General features: G+C 35.0%; 1 protein-coding gene across 2 annotated transcripts in view; it reads right to left on the bottom strand.

Moving 5' to 3' along the window:
* Positions 1-12,695, bottom strand: part of LOC124233147 (ubiquitin-conjugating enzyme E2 Q2) — a 62,354-nt gene that overhangs the window by 27,691 nt on the left and 21,968 nt on the right. For both annotated transcript variants that reach the window (XM_046650289.1, XM_046650288.1), the window contains 5 exons: positions 9,452-9,508; positions 6,813-6,953; positions 3,787-3,871; positions 2,155-2,215; positions 1,264-1,354 (listed from right to left, as the gene is read on the bottom strand). In XM_046650289.1, the coding sequence (XP_046506245.1) occupies positions 1,264-1,354; positions 2,155-2,215; positions 3,787-3,871; positions 6,813-6,953; positions 9,452-9,508 (435 nt within the window). The remainder of the gene's footprint in view (positions 1-1,263; positions 1,355-2,154; positions 2,216-3,786; positions 3,872-6,812; positions 6,954-9,451; positions 9,509-12,695) is intronic.

The following is a 12,695-nucleotide window of genomic DNA, read 5'->3' as shown; positions in this document are numbered from 1 at the left end:
TCCAAATATAATTCCTCAGAAACACTTGCTAGTTTTTTTTTTTTTAATTTTTTTTTATTGCTTTTTCTCCCCAAATCCCCCCAGCACATAGTCATACATTCTAGTTGTGGGTCCTTCTAGTTGTGGCATGTGGGATTCCACCTCAACATGGCCTGATGAGCGGTGCCATTGTCCGCGCCCGGGATGCGAACCGGCGAAACCCTGGGCCACCGAAGCAGAGCGCGGGAACTTAACCACTCGGCCACGGGGCCGGCACCCTAGTTTTTTTTAACAAAAGATTTAAAACCACTACATTTATCCAGATTCCATATTAAATCATTACATTTTATCTAGATTCCATTGCTATTCTTCTTTAACTTTTATTTTTAGCATCTTAAAAAAAATTAAATATAACACAAATTCAGAAAAGTGTGTAAAATATAAAGGTACATCATTACACATCACTGTAAAAGACGTGTCCATGTAACCACCACCCTGGTTAAGAAACAGACTGTAGCCAGTATCTAAGAAGCCTCCAGAAGTCCTTTTCAGCTCACAACTCCCTCCTTCTCAAGTAGATGTACTCACTATCCTAAACTGTATGGTAATAATATCTTTATTGCCCAAGCATGAATCCATAAATCAGTGTTTCTCAAACTTCTTTTCATTTTTGGCCCACTAAGAAACCTTTTTAGAAATATTTTTTCTTAATTCCACACCCCACCCCCCGGAAATTTTAATGCCACAGACATACTATGTATCTGTTTATGTACTGTCGCCCCTTAAAGGGCCACAGACCATTATAATATCTAAGATTTTTTTCACTCCAAGGACCAATTTTCATCCCAGTGTGGGTGATACTGCCTCCAGTGAGAATGCACACCCTAAACAATAAAATTTAGTTTTACTTATTTTTGAGTTCTATATAAATGAAATCTTACAAAACATGTTTATAGTCTAGTTTCTTTTGTTCAACACTGTCTTTAAGATTGATCTATCTTGTTTTGCACACAGCTCTTTTCCATTTTAAGAATACCACAGTTCTCCATTCTATTGGAAGAGACACAGATTATTTTTATTTGGGGTTGTTATAACAATGCTGCTCTGAACATTATTCTATATGTCTCTTGGTGCACCTAAGTACTTACTTATTTCTTGCAGAGCATATACCTAGGAAGAGAATTCCTGAACTACAGGTTATGAATATCTTCTGTTTTACCAAAGCAACTGTACAAATATACATTCCCAACAGAAGCATATGGAGTCCCCTTACAATTTTCTTACCTTAAAAGAGAAGTTAAGCAAAATATATTCTATGCCTTCTTTTTCTTTTAAGATCTGAAGATCACTGTGCAAAGGACTATCAGGATCGACCCTAAGAATTACGAAACAAAAAATAGTTCAAACAAAAGTCAGAGATTTTTTTCTTACTAAGTTCAAGAATGAATCAGTCCAAGAGCTAAAACAGAACCCCTAAGGTTAAGTTCCAAACAGAGAATGTCTAAAGCTGCTCTATGATCCCTGGAAAAATAAATCACTACAGCCTGCAACTCCTTGGAATTAAATGTCCAAAAAGAGATCATAGTAATCTAAATCTATTCTCCTAAGGGGATTCAAAGTTAGCAGTCATTCTAAAGGAAATAGTCATATATACATAATTTTCTCAAAAACTCAAAAAAATTTAATCCACAAATCTATAGATCTAAAAATTTAATAGAATAAACTTGCATTATTAGATGAGGGATTCAAGGAGAGAAATTTACCATGGACAAGACCAGAAAAAGTAAAATCACTAACAACATCTAAATTTGTCTACAACTGTTCAATATATTCAGGTCCTACTCAAATCCCTTATCTCAAATATAAACTAGTTATCACAGTCAATCTCAAATTATTAAATATGCTTTTGTTTCTATAGTCCCCTACTGTCTCACTAACTCCATGAAACACTTTATTCCACAGGCTAGTCCTTCTTTTTCTCCTTCTTCTTTCTCACTTTACTTATTAAGCCTAAGAAACAGCTCATTTTAACAACCTGAGAACTATTTCTATAGAAATAGAGTCTAAAGTTCTAAGTAAAAGCCATGGTGTAAAGGTACCAAACTAAGGAGAAAGAAAATCTCCACTGTGATAGTCTACCATTACAAAGAGTGGTTAGCATGAAAAGCCACTTACTTCTGCAATTTAACATGCCAGTCATATAAACTGTCATTTATGAGTTCCACTGAATAAATCCCTGTAAAGATATAGGGCATGTCAGTTACTCTTCATCTGATCTTATAACTATTACTTTGGTGTAAATGTATACAATGAATAGCCAACAAAAGCTAGAAATTTTGCTATTAAAACACAGAACTAAGATACATTATAAATATTTTGCCACTGGAGCTGAGTATCTTATTAACAGATAATTAAAGCCATCAATGAAGAGGATTCTTGACTGAGTTAAGAAACTGTTTACCATTAACTGTGAGTGGAAGAAAAATAGATTATGCAAAATCATATTACTTAAGACTTTTCTTTTATGCACATGCAAACATTTCCATAAAAATGGAATTCCTCTACATATATAGTTTTATAATGTTTCTTCAATTTTCTGGGCATCTTTCCAACTCTGAATATAGAAATCTATTGTCAATCTTTTTAATAACTGTAGTAATGTGTTTTATGGATATACCATAATTTAACCAATTCCACTCTATATCTAGTTATTATTTTTTGATACTAGAATGTTGTAACAAATAAGTAATTATTTAACATTTAAAGATAAACCAGTATTCAAATATTTAACTGCATTCTATTAAGTTTCTACAGAAAAACTTTTTAGACTTCTTATAAGAGAAATTGTTAGGACACCAAAATTTCTAATAACTCAGAAACAAGTCTAGCTTACCTTGTACTATATAAAGCAGGGTTTTTTCTGCTGTTTTTGTTTTTATTTTGAGTAAGCACTAATGATTTAGCTTTGATCACTCTGACAACTTCTGAATGGATCCTAACGCTACCTTTTCAAACAAATTAAAGTTTGGCTCGTTCCCATATTTAATCCTGTTAGAATCTCTGTAACAATATAAGGGAATTTTACTTCAAATAGAGAGGCTCCACAATATTTAAGTCTTGTTGGGTAAGAAAGAACACTCAAGTCAAACACTGAAATGAAAAAAACAAAAGTCCACCTATTTTTAAAGTAATACCATAACTACCTCTACAATAAGAGTTCATTATGTTGTTTTCAAAAAAGGAAAACAATCAACTTAGCAATAGTTCTTTATTTGTACAATACAATCAAGCATCACTTAATGATGGGAATGTTCTGAGAAATGCATCCTTAGGTGACTTTGTTGTTATGTGAACATCATAGAGTGTACTTACACAAACCTAGATGGCCTAGCCTACTACACACCTAGGCTATACAGTACTAATCTCATGGGACCACTGTCGTATATGTGGTCTGTCATTGACCAAAGTGTCAGTGTGGTGCATGACTGTATATTCATTTTATTTACTTTCCAAAGCAGATATGACTTGTACTTTTCCCAGAAGATAAAAATCATATGAGTTAATTCCCATCATAAGACAAAAAAATTATGATGTAGCCATAAAACTAATTTTTAAAAATCAAAAAACAACTAAACTCATCCTATTTTACCCCCCTAAATAAATTGTAGGTAAAATTTACATACCTAAAATAAATTTAATAAACTTTTCTGTTTCTGTCCGGTTATATTATGAGAAATGAAGTTTACTATCTGAAAATGGAAAATAACAGAAGGACAACAGAGACAACAGAGATCCAGAGGTCCTTACCTGTTTTATAACTCTGTGATCTGTATATGTCCCTGAGCTCTTTCATAAGTCTATCTGAAGCTTGCACAGACCCAGACACTGCACCCTGAAATATAAAATCTGCTGTTTACCAGGATCTGCTGAATTAAATAAAGATTTAAGGTATTGAACCTGAAATAAAAGGTTACAATGAGATTGTAAAAAGTGGATCACCACTCAAAATTTTAAGAAGTCAAAAAAGTTTAATTACATCAAGGATTACGAAGTTTCAACAGGAATATAAAATTGGGGACAAGTCTGGGTCATTTACTATTTCTTACCTGAAAAAAAGAAAGGTCTAGCCAATATGTCCAGATCACTATGGCCCCTCCAATAGCACAGAACTGAATATGAGTCTATTTCAAACTCCATCAATTTTTTTTAATTTTTATTAATTTTTTTAAGATTTTATTTTTTAGAGCAGTTTTAGGTTTACAGCAAAACTGAGGGGAAGGTACAAAGATTTTCCATACAACTGCCCCCACAATGCATAGTCTCCCTCATTATCAAGATCCCTCACCAGAGGGGTACATTTCTTACAACTGATGAACTACATTGACACTTCATAATCACCTAAAGTCCATAATTGACCTTTAGGTTCACTTTTGGTGCTGTACATTCTATGGGTTTGGACAAATGTATAATGACATGTATCCATCATTATAGTATCATACAGAGTATTTTCATTGTGCTAAAAATCCTTCATGCTCTGTCTATTCATCCTCCTCCCCTCGAAACTCCTGCCAACCACTGATCTTTTCACTGTCTCCATAGTTTTGTCTTTTCCAGAATGTCATACAGTTGGAAATAGACAGTAGGCAGCCTTTTCAGATTGGCTTCTTTCACTCAGTAACATGGATTTAATGTTCTTCCATGTCTTAACACATTTCTTTTTTTAGCAGGGAATAATATTCCATTGTCTGAATGGACCACAGTTCATTTATCCATTAACCCACTGAAGGATATACTGGTTGCTTCCAAGTTTTTGCAATTACAAATAAAGCTGCTACAGATATCTATGTGCAGGTTTTTGTGGGGACGTAAGTTTTCAGTTCACTTGGGTAAATACCAAGGAGCTCAACTGCTGGATCGTATGGTAAGACTGTTTAGTTTTCTAAGAGTCTGCCAGACAGTGTTCCAGAGCTGGCGCATTCTACACTCCCATGAGGAGTAGGTGAGGGCTCTTGTTGCTGCACATCCTCGTCAGCATTTGGGGTTCCTGATTTGGGCCATTCTAATAGGTGTGTGGCAGCCCCATTAATTTTGAAAATACTAGAAGACCTTCATCATGACACATTATTAACTAAAGCACAGTTCCATTACTAAGACTATAAGCAAGAACGTTATACTGAAGGTCTAGTTTACCTGTTAAGAAATTGAGAAACAACATGTTTGCCTACACACAACTGGTTTCAGTTCTTTTCAGTGTTGGGACTTCCCTAAAGATGAAAATGCAGGAATATCTTATCCTAAGACTGAATATGAATGGAACTGTTTATCATAAGACAAAAACATTCAGAATGCCTTTTGATTAAACAACACTGAGCATGTAAAATATAAAATGTCAAGGGCTACCCTACAGTTTGGGGGGGAAAAACATCAGGTTTATAAAGATATTACTTCCTACCTGTGTGACCTTGAATACGTTACTTAACTAGTTTAAACCCAAGTTTCACACTACTGAATAGGACGAATATTTCACACAGTGGTTATGAAGATTAAATGGGAAGATATATAAAGTTTAAAGTACTTTGCTTGGTGTCTGTTATGTGAAAGTGTCCAATAATTTTTAGTTGTTCTGACTATAACATACAGACTGGAAGCAATCAAAAGATACAGATGGTGGGGCTGGCCCCGTGGCCGAGTGATTAAGTTCGCGCGCTCCGCTGCAGGTGGCCCAGTGTTTCGTTGGTTCGAATCCTGGGCGCGGACATGGCACTGCTCATCAGACCATGCTGAGGCAGCGTCCCACATACCACAACTAGAAGGATCCACAACGAAGAATATACAACTATGTACTGGGGGGCTTTGGGGAGAAAAAGGAAAAAATAAAATCTTTAAAAAAAAAAAAAAGATACAGATGGTACAGTAAACATCATTAATGTAGATGCCACAAACTTACTTTCTTAAATAAGATAAGGGCTGGGCTAAATTTCTTTGCTCTTTGAAAAAAAGATTTGCCAATTAAATTAATATAGTAAGTAAGACTGAAGGAGGGAGAGTAATTTACCACTTTATAATACTTGGCATGTCTTTGCATAACAATTCATTCCCTGTGTTTGAGAAACCCATGCCCAAGACAAAGGAACTGGTCCTCAGATTTCATAGGGTTGATAAATAGCTCTAATACAAGGCAGGAAGTAAGCAGTAAGTGTTGAGATAGACAGTTAGACTCTCATTTGATCTTTCCCTACTCTGGGCATTTTATATACATCATTCTCATTTATTCTTCACAGTAATTATCCAAAAGGTATGTATTACCCACATTTTAGAGTTGAGGAAACTGAAGTCACACAGCTATGTTTGTCACCAAACTCAGAGTTCATTTCACTCCCCCATGCTACTTCACAGAAAAGAGATGTTAAGTCAAAAGAAAAATTACTTTTGATTTGGTCAGGGCAGAACAGACCAGATGGCAGCTTCATGGAGAAGAAAGAATTTGAACTATACTTTATAGGAGAGACCAAATTTAAATATATTGATCCCATAGGAGGAGGGTAAGCAGAGAAAACAGCATAAACAGGCTGGAAAGGGGGCATCATACAGTGAACAGTAGGTGATTCCAGGACATAAAAAGCAGATGAACAAGGTAGAATGTGATTAACAATAGGTGAGAAACGTTAGAAAAAAAAAAACTCGGGCAACAAAACAAATGGCTGCATCTACAACCAAGGCAGTGATGAGGAGGGCAGCTGGATTGGTATCTTAATGACTTGTCCTGGATTTCTATTATTACCTATAATTACTTTACTTAACTGCAAAAGTTCTAGATGTTTACACACACTTACATTTAGATGGTCTTGCCTTTGAGTCTTCCTAATTTTTTCTAATATTGCCAAGTTTTCTTTTTCAATTCCTTCATCCTCTGACTTTTTTCCACTAATAGGCTCTTCTTCCTTCATCTCATAGTGATCCAAGTCTTCTATATCCTACAAAAATACGAAAAATATTCGCTTATTCAAGCTTATGCCAAAAGTTAAATTATTCTTGACTCAACAGGGAACAGAGAGAATACATGTATTCTATGGTGAGGGTAAAAAGCCTTGACATTCAACTCAAATTTTACATCGTATATTTTGTTTAAAAGCTAGAATCTGAGTAAAGCATATTTAACAGCTCACCAAGTCCTAACTATTACCAAATAAGCCATCTTTTAAATCTATTAAGAGGAACTTTTGAAACAGTTTAGCATCAAATATCAAGAATCTTAACTGTTCATGCTTTGTTCTGGTAACTTGACTTCTGGAAATCTATTGTAAGAAACTAGTCTAAAATGTAAACACAGATTTAGGCACAAAAGATGCCTATTTCGACTGTATAACCACAAAAACAAATACAAAATCTGCATGTGCAAAAATACCAGAACAGTTAACCCAATTCTACAGAATATCAGAAGACCATTAAAACGCCAACATAGCATAATGGTTTCTTTTGTTATCAATAATGAAATGAAAAGCACAGAATACAAAACTGAATATATAGAATCTTAATTATGCCAAAATAAGCACAGAAAAAAACAGACTAGAAGGACATATACTGAAATATTAATAGTTATCTCTAGAGACATTTAGTAATTTTCCTTCTTCCAAGTTTTCTGTAGTGAGCAGCTATTGATTTTTATAATTAGGGAAAGAGTTAGAATAAGAATTTGAATAATATCCCCAGGCCAACATCTTTAATCACTACATCATTCCCCTCCGTCCTTTCCTCTTTCATCTGCTCTTACACATATACAAATCTATGCAGAATTTTTTTAATCCTAACTGTTATCTATGATCTTACTTCAATCATCAAAATCTCTGAAGGAGTAGTTTACACTTATTGTCTCCATTTTTCAAGCAGATTAATTCACTGTGATTTCTAGACTAGGTTAATGACCACTTCCATGTAGATTCAATGGTCTTTTTCTTGAACTGCCATCTCTTCAACTCCTATTACATTCCTTTCTTATTCAGATCCTGTCCATGACTCCATGCGTCATGCAGCTTCCCTCCCCTAGTTTGCACCTTTCAGCCTCACTCTTCCAGCCCACACTTCTTTTCTTTAGAGTTCTCACAAAAGCCCTTCGCCTCTATTTTTTTCTCCTATATCTTCAACCTCAGCCACATTCCGATCCACAAAACTTCTCCACTTGAGTCTTAATCAGCACGGAACAGAATTTATCAGTGCCATATTTATAAAACAATATTCTCAGCACACTATTCTCTGCTTATGATCAATCACACAAAATATAAACATATTTACCTCCAATTCAAGACTTTTAGCCATCTGCCTTTTCCAGCCAACCTTGCTTTCCTTGACTCCAACACATCAAACTTCTTCTCCCAAAAGAACTGCATCCAATGCACCCAAACACACTATGCCCAAGGTTATTCTGGGCCTTTTTACCACATTATTTTAGAATATCTTCTTTTCACCTATTCTAACCTGACGTCTCCCAAGTCCAGCCTCCTATCTTTCTAGATTTCCCTAAATGTTGCTTTCCCTTCTTTATATTATCTTGTGAGGGAAAAAAGAAAGGTACACAAACTCTTTGAGTACAACATCTACCTCACTGTACACTGGACTCATGGAAAAGGTTTAATGTTTTCACTCAGTTTATTCCCATGAAAATATTAAAAATAAGCTCTCGATCCCAAAAGTCACTCTAATTAGACAATTAATTATTTTACTCCCTGACTCACAAAACAAATACAAACCCACAACTACCTCTTCAGTTGTAAGGCATTCTAAGAAGCATATTTTAGATTTAAAATTTTTCAAATCAAGAAAACAAGTCAATAACCTGAATTAATTCTAAGATCCAAAACAGAAAAACGTTTTAAAATCAAGACCACAGAATTCAAATACTTTTTATCTGGTCAATGTAGAAACACAGATCTTCATTCTAAAGTTTGCATTTAAATGCAAAGCTTCAGAGCCTGAAAACTTGTAAAATTATATCAGTGACTGGCAACTAAACAGGCCTAAGCTCAACGTCTTTGGAATTTGCTCAATGAAATTCTTAGATGATTTTTCAATGTTGAGATAGTTTCATTACTTCCAGTGAGTAGTCCCTGAAATGTTCTCAAATTCTCCTTTTATTCAAACACAGAACTTTTTAAACTTAGTAGTTTCTCTTCTTAAAAATAACCAAATATAGGATAAGTACTGATTACTATTAAATGTAAATATAATTTTAGTGCTAAATGTTAAGAGCTCTTTTTTTTCCAAGAAATCAAATCCAAGGATGTCAGATAAGCAGTTTGCTCAAAAGCATACCACTAATTAGAGGAAAAGCCAGATTTTAGAAATTACACTGAATTCCAAACATAAAGTGCTTTTCATTACTCCACATTAACAGTGGTTTAAAAGGAGATTAGAGAGTTACTAAAATGTTCAAAAATGAAGATATTTATAAAATGTTATTCTTACATAAAATACCTACTTCAGCCATCTCTTCCTCTTCCTCCTCTTCTGAAGTCACTTCTTCCGTTGTCCCATTCTGAAAAGGAAAAAGAATTTGCCAGGGATACACAGAATAAAATAAGCACACACTGGGTATATTAGTAGACTTTAGGGACAAACTATCAATCATCTATCACTGCAGTTCTACTAAGAGCTTATCAAAGTTGAAACATTTACTTTTTAATCCACTTTGATTTGACAAATAATATTTATCAGCTTTTAAAAAAGAAATAATTTTGAACAATTCAACTGAATATATACCTTAGGAATAAACAAAGGCAATCAGTGAAATATAAAGCAAAACTGAAAAAATTTTTAAAACATATTCTAATTTAAATAAGAAAACATTTTACGCATATGGCTATGTATATAAGGTCAATGGCTTCTTTCACTTAAATAACCCAAGCCTGAACCTTTCCATAAATTCAACTGCTTTACATTTAAAAAGGTCAAATGTGTCATAAAGAAAGTGACATTGCACAAAACTAAAAATTATAAAATGACCACCATTGCACTAAAGAGCTATTTTTCTTTTGTACAACATGTTATTTACCACAGAATACTTCTCTACAAGACACAATTTACCACTCACTCACAATGAATCTGATGGGGTTTTAAAGGCACTTCATGCCTAGTTTTGGCAGAGTTCAAAAAGACAAGTTTCAGGGCCGGCCCTGTGGCCCAGTGGTTAAGTTCATGCGCTCGGCTTCAGCGGCACAGGGTTTCGCCGGTTCGGATCCTGGGCACGGGCACGGCACCGCTCATCAAGCCATGCTGAGGCGGCATCCCACATGCCACAACTAGAAAAACCCACAACTAAAAATACACAGCTATGTACCAGGGGGCTTTGGGGAGAAAAAGGAAAAATAAAATCTTAAAAAAAAAAAAAGACAAGTTTCCTGGACCAGAGTGTAGTTCTCCAGGACTCAGTACATAAAGTTAGTAGGATTTTTTTTTCCCAGAAATTCTTGCTGTATTTGTTCCAACTACAGCTGGTAAAGATCACTCTCTTATATAGGATGCCTACCTTGATGGCCTCTTAGTGTGGGTGTCAGAACCAGAGAGAAAGACAGAATTTTTTTAATATAACACAGGAGCAAAACCTTGTAACAGACTCATCTTTTCCTTTTACTCAGGGGTTGGAAGGTCCACCTGCCAGCACCTCCCCATTACATGCCCCATTACACTACATTACCTGCCATTACACACAGGCAGAGCACTGGTGTGCAAACCAGATAATTGCTGAGGACACTCATATCAACAATTGATACTGATCAATGGTATACTCCATCTATAAATGGGCAGACAACCAAATATCACCAGGTGGTTGAAGAAAACTAGCAATCTGAAATAAAGGCACCAAGTTGAACAAGCAGAACAAGTGAGCAGAAGCAGTGATAATCAAGGAAATAAAACAGGATAAAAATATCTAATTGGAATTTTTAGCAGTAACTCAGAAGATACTACATCTACAAAATATAAAATGATGACTCTACAAAGGACAATACAATTCTGGGAAATCAAAATGATTCTGCCACCCCCCACCCCAAAAAAAAAAGAAAACACTCAGTAGAAGGTCAAAGAGCACAATGGACTTGAATGAACAAAATATTTACGATTAAGAAGACTACCAAATTGTGACATTCCCTTAAAATGTCGAGAAAAAGGAGCTGGGAGGGGGAAAAAAGAGGCAACAGAAATAAGAAAAGAGTTAAGGGAAATGGAAGATAGGAATACAGGGATCAAATATTCATCAAGAAGACGGAGGTAAAGAAATAAGAGAGACAAATGTTGCCAAACTAAAGAAAGACTTCAGAATATCAAGTAGCTCTGAATGCCCCAAAGGACTATTGAAAAGTAGAACTCCACACTTCACAGTTAAAGAAAAAAACCAACTTCCAGAAAGAAAAAGTATAATATAGAAAAAGAAGTAAGAATCAGACAGGCATCAGACTTTTCATCTGTAACAATAAATACAGGAAAATAAAAGTGTAAAGAACCTGGAAGAGACTCAATTATGAACTTAGAATTCTATATCTAGTTCCATCAGGACAGGAGCCATATCTGTGTTTGTTCACCACTGGATCCTCAGCACTGACAGAGTACTTTACACAGAGTCCAATAGATATTTGTTGAATGAATAATAAAAACAGACACTGAGTATTCAAGGCACACTCTCCATATACATCCCACAAATCCTTTCCAGAAAAAGAACAGAGGACATTATTCAGCGATGTATTTCAGAGGCAGGGAACCAGAGAATACAAGAAACAGCAATGAGCAAAGACAACAGTAACATCAATGGTTAGGTCTAAGCAACTGCTGGATAATTCAGCTGAGAGGTTACAGGCCATATTCTCTGACCACAGTGAAAAACTGAAAATAGCCCAAAAGCCACCTGAGAAAGTTTAAAAATTTTTTTCCTAAATAACTCCTGAGTTTAAGAAGAAATTGACCATCATGCCCCAGTAATCCAACTCCTAAGTATGTGCCTAGAGAAATGCTCACATAGGTATACCATAAAATATGGACAAGAATGATCATGGTAATGCTGTTCCTAACAGCAAACTGAAATCAACCCAAATGTCCGTGAACAATCAAATGTATAAATACAGTATATTAAAACAATGGAATAAATACAGCAATGAAAAAGAACTATAGCTACACACAATACGAATCAATTTAACACAAAATGTTGTGCTAAAGACAGACATGAAAGAACACATACATGACTCAATATGAAACTCAAAAACAGGCAATACTAAACTATATTGTTTAAGAATGCATAAATGGGTGATAAAACTGAGAAAAGTAAGGAAAGGAATAGCATACAGGGGAATGATAATCTGAAAGGAGCTTGCAGAAGGTTTCTGCAGTGCTAGCAACGTTCTATTTCTTCACCTGGGTAGTAGCTAGCTAGGTGACAGTTCCCAGGTATTCACTGTAACTATCTGTTACACTAGTAAACTTATGTTTATATGTTGTTAATACATATTATTTAAAACTTTTTCTTGTGAAATATAACAAGAGTAATATGAAGAAAAGATGGAATCAAACTACTCAGGAAATACAAACTATTTAGATAATAATACTGTATTTTAAAACCTATGCAATAAAGTCAAACAGCACTCAAAATATGTATACCCTTACGTGTTTATTAAAAAAGCAATTTAGGGGCTGGCCCCGTGGCCGAGTGGTTAAGTTCGCACACTCTGCTGCAGGCG

The sequence above is a fragment of the Equus quagga genome, unplaced genomic scaffold, assembly GCF_021613505.1.
Source record: "Equus quagga isolate Etosha38 unplaced genomic scaffold, UCLA_HA_Equagga_1.0 154_RagTag, whole genome shotgun sequence".
Classification (NCBI taxonomy): Eukaryota; Metazoa; Chordata; class Mammalia; order Perissodactyla; family Equidae; genus Equus; species Equus quagga.
The sequence above is the reverse complement of the archived record's forward strand: the minus strand, read 5'-3'. Positions and strand labels throughout refer to the sequence as shown.